Source organism: Garra rufa, chromosome 12 (genome assembly GCF_049309525.1).
Source record: "Garra rufa chromosome 12, GarRuf1.0, whole genome shotgun sequence".
Classification (NCBI taxonomy): domain Eukaryota; kingdom Metazoa; phylum Chordata; class Actinopteri; order Cypriniformes; family Cyprinidae; genus Garra; species Garra rufa.
Genome location: NC_133372.1, coordinates 45,664,292 through 45,676,245, shown reverse-complemented (window position 1 = coordinate 45,676,245; position 11,954 = coordinate 45,664,292). Strand labels below are relative to the sequence as shown.

At 34.1% G+C, this 11,954-nt stretch overlaps 1 protein-coding gene across 1 annotated transcript in view; it reads left to right on the top strand.

The window, feature by feature from the left end:
• Positions 1–396: 396 nt before the first annotated feature.
• The window catches only part of LOC141347633 (TOX high mobility group box family member 2-like), a 39,025-nt gene continuing 27,467 nt past the window's right edge, over positions 397–11,954 (top strand). The window contains exons 1-2 of the mRNA XM_073852619.1: positions 397–446; positions 670–772. Of these exons, the coding sequence (XP_073708720.1) occupies positions 397–446; positions 670–772 (153 nt within the window). The remainder of the gene's footprint in view (positions 447–669; positions 773–11,954) is intronic.

Below are 11,954 nucleotides of genomic sequence, written 5' to 3'. Positions count from 1 at the left end.
GTGACTGCACCAGACAGCCAGCTCTTTTACCTCCTGTCTGTAGGCAGACTCGTCACCATCCTGAATGAGGCCGATAACCGTGGTGTTGTCTGCAAACTCCAGGAGCTTGACAGAGGGGTCTTTAGAGGTGCAGTCGTTGATGTAGAGGGAGAAGAGCAGTGGGGAGAGAACACAACCTTGAGGGGCGCCAGTGTTGGTGGTGCGGCTGCTTGATGTGAATTTCCCCCAGTCTCACCAGCTGTTGCCTATCTGTCAGAAAGCTGGTGATCCATTGACAGATAGGGCTAGGAACAGAAAGTTGGTTTAGTTTGGTGTGGAGGAGTGAAGGAATGATGGTGTTGAAGGCCGAACTGAAGTCCACAAACAGGATCCTCACATAAGTCCAGATGCTGCAGGATGAAGTGCAAGCCAATGTTCACTGCCTCATCCACTGAGCTGTTTGCTCGGTAAGCAAACTGCAGGGGGTCCAGTAAGGGTCCGGTGATGTCCTTCAGATAAGCCAGAACCAGTTTTTCAAACGACTTCATGACGACAGATGTTAGCGCCACAGGTCTGTAGTCGTTAAGTCCTGTTATCTTGGATTTCTTTGGGACAGGAATAATAGTTGAACGTTTTAGGCAGTGAGGGACTTCACACAGCTCCAGAGACCTGTTAAAGATCTGTGAAAAGATGGTCAGCGCAGGTTTTCAGACAGGCTGGTGTCACACCGTCTGGTCCTGGTGCCTTGGTTGTTGGAGGTGGTAATGGTTGTGTGAAGAGATTGTCAGAACAGGTTTGGGGGGTTTCAAATCTACAGTAAAACTCATTCAGGTCTTCAGCAAGTCGTTGAGTCACCTCAGTGCAGGGGGGTGGTGTCCTGTAGTTTGTGATTGTTTTCAGGCCTTTCCACACTGAACTTGGATCATTCGAAGTGAACTGATCTTCCAACCTTTTTGCATAGGTCTTTTTAACCACTCTAATCTCTTTATTCAGTGTGTTCCTGGTCTGGTTGTACAAGACTCTGTGATATCATCCTGTAACGATCATCCGTGCACGCGTTGAAGTCGCGCCGTAGATGTGCAGTGTGTGGTTAGACATTTATTCATCATACAGTGTAGATAGCTTCACTAGCCTTATGGTTTCGGGTATGTAAATAATAAATACATTAGCACAATAATGATAATATCATGTATCGGCGATCTCGCAGGCTGATGATAGGACCAACAATACTGTAGCATTTTATTAACTCACCTTTCATGCATCCTGGGTGTATATGACTTCCTTCTTTCAGACGAATGCAATCGGAGTTACATTAAAAATAATCCTAGCTCTCCCAAGCGTTAGAACTGAACGGTATAGACGAGTGTTTCTCTCCATCAGTCCAAAACAAGTCGATCCATAATAAAAAAAGTGCCTCACATGGCTCCGGGGCGGTCGGTAAAAGCCTCCTTTAGTGATCCGATGTGTTTTTGTAAGAAAAATATCCATATTTAAAACGTAAGAATCACTTTAATCTAGATTCCTGCTTTGGGAAGGGCGCGGCAGGGCGGAACGCAGTCTATGTTGTTTGCCAATCACAACGCAGTGGGATTCTGACCAATCACAATACATTTGGTTTTTCGGAAGGTGGAACCCGGAACTAATCGAGCCGTTTGTGTCAGCCTCAGGAGAAAACTATTGTAATAATGTAAATTATGTGAAAAATTATGCGTTTTTCGAACCACCAAGCATGACAGCATGTTCAAGTACACGCCCAAAACAAAATAAAGACTTTGTAAAAGAGCATAATAGGGCCCCTTTTTCAGTCTGAAATAGTTTTAAAAATAGCTTTAAAAGCTTAAAGTTTGATAGATATATAGATAGATAGCGTGACTAGGACTTTATTATTATTTCTCTATAAAGTTTATTACTTTTTATTAGTTTTCATTTGTTTGTTTATTGTTGTTATTTTAGTACTTTAATTTAAACTAAATAAAAATTAAATTAAATGGGATTTTTTTTTTAATTTTTTAGTTTTTGTTTTTGAGAAGGTATCTGAAAAAAAAATTAAAATGATAATAATATTAAATACATTGTTTTTTATATTTTCTGTTTTAATTTCAGTTTTAGTAATTTTGTTGTGCTTTTTTGTCATTTTCCCCACACTTTACCCAGTCATGTTATTATGTTTTATTTAATTCTGAAGAATTATGTGAGTTTTATTATACACTATTATAGTTAATTTTGCATTACATTTTATTTTATACTTTAATTATAAATAAAGTTTAGATTTTATTTATTTATTTATTTATTTTTGGGTGAGGGGCATTTTTGTTTTATTGTTATTTCTCTATATAGTTTTCATTACTTTTTATTAGTTTTTGTTTGTTTGTTTATTGTTTGTTATTTTAGTACTTTAATTTAAACTAAATAAAAATTTAATTAAATGGGATTTTTTAAAAGTTTTTTAGTTTTTGTTTTTGAGAAGGTATCTGAAAAAAAAATTAAAATGATAATAATATTAAATACATTGTTTTTTATATTTTCTGTTTTCATTTGTTTTAGTAATTTTGTTGTGCTTTTTTGTCATTTTCCCCACACTTTACCCAGTCATAATATTATGTTTTATTTAATTCTGAAGAATATTGTGAGTTTTGTTATACACTATTGTAGTTAATTTTGCATTACATTTTATTTTTATACTTTAATTGTAAATAAAGTTAAGATTTTTTTGTATTTTTTAGAGGTCATTTTTGTTTTATTGTTATTTCTCTATATAGTTTTGTTTTGTTTAATTTTTAGTTATTGTAGTACTTTACGTTAAACTGAATAAAAAGTCTCCTGAGCTATAAAACACTAAAACTATAAAAATCTCAAGCTATAGATGAGGAGGTCATATCAATTAAGTCCAGCATCAGCAAATCTTGCATTTGTTTTTGATGCGGTCAGTGAAGGATGAGTCTCATAACTGTATGCACGTTTGAGACGGTCTTTCTTTGAGATTGAAAGCAGCAGAGCGTGATTTTCTGTTCTTATTTATTGGCGTGCGGCGTGTGATGGAGAACAGGTCCAGCTCCTCATACGCTGTCAGCTGTGATTGGCACGAGTCTGGCAGCTTATTTATTTCACTGGGGTTTGATCAATACACAGGAGTTCTGCCTAAATTGCCTCCATTGCTTATAGCTCACAGAGAGAATGAGGGCGAGCGACGAGAGCCAGAGATGCACAGGAATACGCTGTCAAAACTCATCTCTCTGCAGCAAACCCACACACTAAATACACAAACCACTGCCTAGAACACTTTTTTTAGATGGATAAATTCACTTCGGCTTTGGAAAATAAATATGTATACTGTACAGAAATGTATCAAGCTGTCTAAAGAGTATAATATAATGTAAACAAACATACATTTGTGTGTGTGTGCTATCCGTCACAATAATATTAAATAATAATATTAAATGAATTAATATTTAAACTGTCACATTAAATGATAATATTAATTATCAAAAAATATTAACAAAAAAATATTAAATAAAACAATAATATTCAATAGTTAAAAAATATTCTTAGTAATATTATAAATATATTAATAATATTAAATAATAAAAATAATAATAAATACATTTTATTTTATATTTTCTGTTTTTATTTTAATTTTAGTAATTTTGATGTGTCTTTTTGTCCTTTTCGCCACACTTTACCTGATCTTAATATACATTTTTATTTAATTTTTTAGAGTTTTGTTTTATTATACACTACTATAGTTGGTAATATTTTGATTTGCATTTTATTTTTATATTTTATTTTTATACTTTAATTGTAGATAAAGTTTGATTGTTTAGTGTTTTTTATCTCTCTATATAGTTTTAATGCATTTTTATTATTTTTAACATAAATATTCAGTAAAACAACTAATATTATAAGTATTATTAATAATAATAAAAACATATTATAAATATATAATTAATATTAAATAATAATTTCTGTTTTCATTCCAGTTTTAGTCATTTTGTTTCCCCACACTTTACCCGGTCCTAATATTATTTTTTATTTAATTTTGAAGAATTTTGTGAGTTTTATTATATGCTATTTTAGTTGTTAAAATTTTGCATTACATTTTATTTTTATACTTTAATTGTAGATGAAGTTATTTTTTTTTTCATTTTTTTTTTCTCTATACAGTTTTCATTCATTTTTATTAGTTTGAGTTTGTTTAATTTTTGTTATTTTTAGTACTTTAAGTTAAACTAAATAAAAATGACATGAAATATATATTTTTTTCTTTTTTTGTGTAGTTTTGTTTTTATTATTATTTTAGTTTTAATTAACAATAATAACCCTAATTCATAGCGGTGCTAGTTTTCAATTGAGTCATTTTTAATTATCAATGTTTATTTTAGTTAACATGCATTGTTTTTTTATTTATTTATTTAGCTTTTTTAGATATAATTTAGTTTTAGTTAACAATAATAAAGCTAATTCATTGTGGTGCTAGTTATCAATTGATTTATTTGTAATTATTAATCAAATGTTTATTTTAAAGTGCCCCTATTATGCCTTTTCAAATATGATGTTTCATGTAGTGTGTCATGTAGCTGTATGTGAACATAAACTATCTGCAAAGTTGTGACGCCGACAGTGCACTATAAATGAAGTTTTTGTCTAACAAAAAAAAGAGTCGGCTCACATTCGCCTAAACGAGTCGTCAGCAATTCGAATCTTTTTTCTGTAACGGCCACACGTCACGAGCTAACATTTGCGTAATGTCCGCCCACGTTCAATTTCGCGAACAACTTGCCCGCCCACAAACAGTAAGCCTACCATTTTCACGTGGATTAACGTTACATCATGTCAAGAAGACGCCCTGCGAGGGAATTTGTTTTATATGCCCTTCCGAAAGATGAAACTACCAAGAATGAGTGGTTAACATTAATTTTTTCAACACCTCAGCTGTCCAATGCCAATCTTGTGTTGTGTTCGCGTCATTTTACTGATGACTGTTTTTCCAATCTTGGGGAGTAACGTTACAACACGAGATTCATCAAACGCTTGGTTTTAAAAAATGGATCAGTGCCCAGTTTATTTGGACCGGCTTGCTCCTCTGAACTTCTACCTGTAAGTATGATTAATAATTGATGATTGTATTTTCTAGCGATCGTTCAAAATACGTCTTTGTGTACGTTATGGTGTGTAACAACCCCGCACATGTCATGGTAACCGGCTAACTTGCGTTTCTGTAGTTCTGTTGTTCAGCTGTGAGTGCAATGTAGTCTAAAAATTGTGATTGATGCAGCTTGACTGTCTGTCTGCCTTATTAGTTTAAGTAATGATAATGATAAACGATGGCTTAACGCAGTGTTATGGATTGTACGTTACAGTGTTGAAGTTCACAACGTAGAGGTGTGCCCGGTTCGCTTACAAAAGCAAATTGCAAGCACTTCCCACAGTTATAATATGACACCCACTGAGAAACGTCCTGCTCCAGTCGTGCTTGCAAAACAGTTTCTTGTCTATGTGCCACTTCAACCGTTTCATCGTCAGACTCCGGCTCGAATTGATAGGGTAAAATCGAGGCTATCTTTTCTACGCATTAACAGGTCTCCGCAGCTGTCATTCAGTTATGGCAATGGGCGTTTCGTTTTGCGCTGAAGCGGTAGACCAATCCAAAAGGACTGCACCATCTGACCAATCACAGCAGTGAGGGCTCACGGAAAGGAGGGGTTTAGAGAGACTGATTCTTCGAACTGCTTCACACGAGTCGTTTACGAATCATTTAGAAACGGGGTAAAATTAAATCTAATTTTTGAGAAAACTAAAGTGTTTTTTGAACTTGCATACATGTAAACCTGTTTTAAGAGACTATTACAACAATATTAACTACCTTTAACATGGCATAATAGGGGCACTTTAAGAAACAAAACTTGTTTATTTATTTATTTATTTTTATATTTTAGTTTTAATTAATAATAAAGCTTATTCATAGTGGTGCTAGTTTGCAATTGAGTTATTTGTAATTATAAATTAAATGTTTATTTTAAGTAACAACCGTTTTTTGGTTTTTCTTAATTTTAGTTTTAGTTAACAATAATAAAGCTAATTCATAGTGGTGCTAGTTATCAGTTGACTTTTTTAAAAAAATGATCATTATCAATTAAATGTTTATTTTTAGTAACAAAGTATTTTTTATTTATTTATTTATTGAGTTTTTTTTATATCTTAGTTTTAGTTAACAATAATAACCCTAATTCATAGCGGTGCTAGTTGTCAAATTAGTTATTTTTGATTATCAATCAGATGTTTATTTTAAGTAACAAAAGTTTTTTTTTTTCTTTTTTCTTTTAGTTTTAGTTAGTTATACTAACTCTAATTCATAATAGTGCTAGTTATCGGTTTACTTATTTTTAATTAAATGCATGCAATAAAATTTATGTGTATATCTTTATATACAACTATAAAATATCTGCTTTCCATTATTATGCAATGCACAAATTTACGTTATTCTCAAGAATTCTGTAACTCTCTAGCCTTTTTCAGTTTTTCTGAGTAATTAGACTTAATGTGCTCTTCACTGGAACAACTTAGCTTTTGCAAATGTTCTTGAAAATCACACTTGTCCATCTTGATGTCGTTCTCATTCGCTGAATGTCGCTGCTTTAAATAGCTCACAGTTAACCAGAAGACTTTGAAGTGTTTTTGACAGTTGCTTCTTGATTCGGTGACATTTTCGTCCCAAACCACCTGCACATCAACACACACACACACACACACACACAGAGAAAAAGAGAGAGAACGATGAGAAAGAGAGCGAGATCCTCACTGGACCCGTGCCAACATATTATTGTGGTTACATCACTTCCTCTTTCAGAGCCCAGAGGAAAATCGTATTGCTCTTTCAGAGCTCAGGACACTTCACTCACGTTTCATTTACATTTCAGTTTTGTCTCGGATTTCTCTCAACCCCCTGGTGCTGCTCACAGACTATGTATGTGTGTGAATAGTATACATAAATTTGTATTAAATATTAAATGAATTAATATTCAATAAATCTATATTAATAAATAACAATATAAAATACGGGGAAAAAATTATATAATAGATAATAAATAATAATAATAATATTAAATATTTTAAAAAGATTATTTTTTTCCATTTTCATTTTAGTTTTAGTAATTTTGTTGTGTTTTTGTTGTGTATTTTATATTTTAATTTAAGTTATTTTTTTATATATATATTTTTATTTTATTTTATTAATTTGGCTAGTTTTAGTTCTCTGTTTTATAATGCTTTAAGTGCACTAAATTATATTTATGGTCCATTTATTGCCACTTTTTTAGCGTAGACCTGAGAATAAAATTTCCAACTTTAACTTTTATTAAACTTATAATCTTTAATGTTTTTGAGCACAGACTAAAGTTTGGTCTCTATTTAATATTAATATTTTCTCTCTATTTTTTTTTACTGTATTTTTAAAACTATTTTTCTATATACTTTTCATTAATTTGGCTAGTTTTAGTTCTCTGAGTTTTATAATGCTTTTGTATTCTTATGTAGTGTTCTGCACTAAATTATATTTATGGAATATTTAGGATTTTATTTAGGATTTTATTCCCACTTTTTGAGCATAAACCTGAAAATAATATTTATTTATTTAATTATTTTTATGGAAAATGCATACATTTTTTTTTTCAAATATAATATAAAATATGTATTTTGTATGTTTTACTTTAAAACTTTGTGGAAATCAAGGCCATAAATCTAAAGAAGTTGTTTCAAATTTGATGTTGATATTGCAAAAAAAAAAAAAAAAAAAAAAAAAAATATATATATATATATATATATATATATATATATATATATATATATATATATATATATATATATACACAATACAATGTATATATATATACATTGTATTGTGTTTTTAAATGGTAATTTATGCTATTTCTACTCTATACTAAGATTTAAGATTTCAAGATTTTTTTGTATAATAAATATATATAATAACAGATTTTCTTTTGTGCTTTCATTTTAATGTTTTGAACTATATAAATCTCTTTATATAGATTTTAGTCATTTTTATTAGTTTTGGAATCTTAGTTTTTTGTTATTTTAGTACTTGAAATCAGCTCTGTGTGTGTGTTCACATGACAAATGCCAACATCTTTGCTAAGTTTCAAACCATTCCAGTTTTTTTCAGTCAAAAATAACCAAAGAGCACCAGAGGGTTTAAATTCCATTTGCTGTGCATGTTGTCTTAGAGAAACAATTGCAATATAAGCCATCTAAAACTTAATTAAATCATAAATGTTTATGAAACAGGATCCTCCACATGGTTTCTATGTGAACTGTTTACACACTGTATGCCACGGTTGTTTACATGCATGTGTTTTCAGTGTGGCATTTTGGGAAACGGATGGAGTTCCAGGATCAAATCAAGCTAATACATGGACAAGCGTCATGCCTGTATTTTTAGGAACGTAAACATTGTTAATCTAATTGTGGCTGCATAAATATTTGATATTAAGTAAATTAGATCGCTAGATAAAAACATTTTTGTAAATGGATTTTTATCTGAGAGTCAATGCCATTAGCGGCCGGTCGCTGCTGCCGCGGGGGTCCGTAATTAACTCCAGTCAAGTGTGGCTAAATATTTTTGACATTTTTCCTCGTTCAGAATTAACTGTCACAGTGGAGAGAGAGTAACCATCTTGTCACGTCAGGTTTATGTAAGGCTTGCTGAACGCCGTCTCCCTCAGTAATGCCAGGAGATGATGGAGCGCATGATGAGACGCGCGTGTGTAAAGCAGATCTCAAGATACCAAGCTGTAGTTTAAACTTTATGTGTCTGTGTTCACCAGATTTGCATATTGATGTGTTCTTCAGTGGTGTTTCGGGGGTTCTGGACATCACAACAATTTTGTTGATTTGCCATTGCTGTACAGTACGAATAGTGTTTGTCTGTCTGTATGTCCATCTGTCTCTGTTTGTCCATCTGTTTGTCTCTGTCTGTCTGTTTATCTTTCTGTCTGTCTGTATCTGTCCATCCGTCTGTCTATCTATATCTGTTTGTCCATCCATCCGTCCATCCATTTCTGTCTGTATCTGTCTGTTTATCTGTCTCTGTCTGCATCTGTCCATTCATCTGTCTTACAGTCTATATCTGTCCATCTGTCCATTCATGACTGTCTGTATCTGTTTGTCCATCCATCCGTGTTTGTCTGTCTGCCCATCTGTCTGTATCTGTACATTCGTCTGTCCTACTGTCTGTCTGTATCTCTCCATCCACGTCTGTCTGTATCTGTGTCTGTCCATCCCTCCATCTGTCCATCCATGTCTATCTGTTTATCTTTCTGTCTGTATTTGTCTGTCCATCTGTTTGTCCATCTGTCCATTTCTGTCTGTTTGTCTTTCTGTCTGTATCTGTCTGAATATGTCCATGTTTGTCTGTCTGTCCATCCGTCTGTTTATCTTTCTGTCTGTCCATCCATCTGTTTATCTTTCTGTCTGTCCTTCGGTCTGTCCATCCATCTGTTTATCTTTCTGTCTGTCCATCCATCAGTCCATGTTTGTCTGTCTGTATCTGTCTGTCCGTCCTTCTGTCCATGTCTCTCTGTTTGTCTTTCTGTCCTTCTGTCTGTCTGTCCTTCTGTCCATTCGTCCGTCCATCCCTTCCTCCATGTCTGTCTGTCTGTGTCTGTCCATGTCTGTCTGTATCTGTTTGTTTGTCCATCCATCCATCCATCCATCCGTGTCTGTCTGTTTATCTGTCTGTCTATCTGTCTGTATCTGTTTGTTCATGTGTCTTACTGTCTGTCTGTATCAATTCATCCATGTCTGTCTGTATCTGTGTCTGTCCATCGGTCCGTCCGTCCCTGTCTGTCTGTTTATCTTTCTGTCTGTAACTGTCTGTCCATCTGTTTGTCCATCCATCTGTCCATTTCTGTCTGTTTGTCTTTCTGTCTGTATCTGTCTGAATCTGTCCATTTCTGTCTGTTTGTCTTTCTGTCTGTATCTGTCTGAATCTGTCCATGTTTGTCTGTCTGTCCATCCATCTGTTTATCTTTATGTTTGTCCTTCTGTTTGTCCTTCTCTGTCCATCCATCTGTTTATCTTTCTGTCTGTATCTGTCTGAATCTGTCCATTTCTGTCTGTTTGTCTTTCTGTCTGTATCTGTCTGAATCTGTCCATGTTTGTCTGTCTGTCCATCCATCTGTTTATCTTTCTGTCTGTCCTTCTCTGTCCATCCATCTGTTTATCTTTCTGTCTGTATCTGTCTGTCCATCTGTTTGTCTCTGTCTGTCTGTCTGTCTGTCTGTCTGTCTGTCTGTTTATCTTTCTGTCTGTCTGTATCTGTCCATCCGTCTGTCTATCTATATCTGTTTGTCCATCCATCCGTCTATCCATTTCTGTCTGTATCTGTCTGTTTATCTGTCTCTGTCTGCATCTGTCCATTCATCTGTCTTACAGTTTATATCTGTCCATCTGTCCATTCATGACTGTCTGTATCTGTTTGTCCATCCATCCGTGTTTGTCTGTCTGCCCATCTGTCTGTATCTGTACATTCGTCTGTCCTACTGTCTGTCTGTATCTCTCCGTCCACGTCTGTCTGTATCTGTGTCTGTCCATCCCTCCATCTGTCCATCCATGTCTGTCTGTTTATCTTTCTTTCTGTATCTGTCTGTCCATCTGTTTGTCTGTCCATCTGTCCATTTCTGTCTTTTTGTCTTTCTGTCTGTATCTGTCTGAATCTGTCTATGTTTGTCTGTCTGTCCATCCATCTGTTTATCTTTCTGTCTGTCTGTATCTGTCTGTCCGTCCTTCTGTCCATGTCTATCTGTTTATCTTTCTGTCTGTCCATCTGTCTGTCCGTCCATCTGTCCTTGTCTGTCTGTCTTTCTGTCCATCTGTCTGTCTGTCTGTCTGTCCATCCATCCGTCCGTCCGTCCATCCCTTCCTCCATGTCTGTCTGTCTGTGTCTGTCCATGTCTGTCTGTATCTGTTTGTCCATCCATCCATCCGTGTCTGTCTGTTTATCTGTCTGTATCTGTTTGTTCATGTGTCTTACTGTCTGTCTGTATCAATTCATCCATGTCTGTCTGTATCTGTGTCTGTCTATCGGTCCGTCCGTCCCTGTCTGTTTATCTTTCTGTCTGTAACTGTCTGTCCATCCATGTCTGTCTGTCTGTCTGTCTGTATCTGTCCGTCTATCTGTTTTTGTCTGTCTGTCTGTCTGTCTGTCTGTCCGTCTATCTTGTCTGTCTTTTTATATTTGTTTGTCCATTTTTATATCTGTTTGTCCATTTGTCTGCCTGTGTTTGTTCGTCCATTAATCTGTATCTCTTTGTCTGTCTGTGTGTGTCTGTCTATATCACTTCAATTCAATTCAAGTGAGCTTTATTGGCATGACTTACACATTACTGCCAAAGCACTGACTATTACAGTACATGAACAAAGAAAAAATAATAATTATATAAGAATATATATAGATATCCATAGGTAAATGAGTACATGAATATTTTTTTTCTGCAAACAAGAAACAAGGAAATAATTAAAACTATCTGGCAGTATCTATAGTAAAGATCTATAGTATCTGTCTAAATCTGTCTGTCCATCTGTCCATCCATGTCGGTCTGTATTTGTCTGTCTCTCTGCCTAGAATCACAGATCTTCCTGCAAAGGATAGATGTCTGTGAGTCGATTCCCTGCTATTGTATGCCTGATAATCATTATGCAAAGACACTCTGGCAGAAGGATTATGTTACAGTCTAATACTACTCATAAGTAGCTGAAAAATGATAACTTCATTTGATTCTTATTTCATACCCTTTAGTGTGCAATACAATAATCCCGCTTTGTTTAATATTGAACGCTTTTCCAATTTCATCACATTTGGGAGTATGAAAATCAAGTTCATTTTGTATCTGTCAGAAGCAGCTGAAAACCCAACATCTATATGAGATGGCATGTGCTTATGACTTTCTTTCTTCAGTGTAACA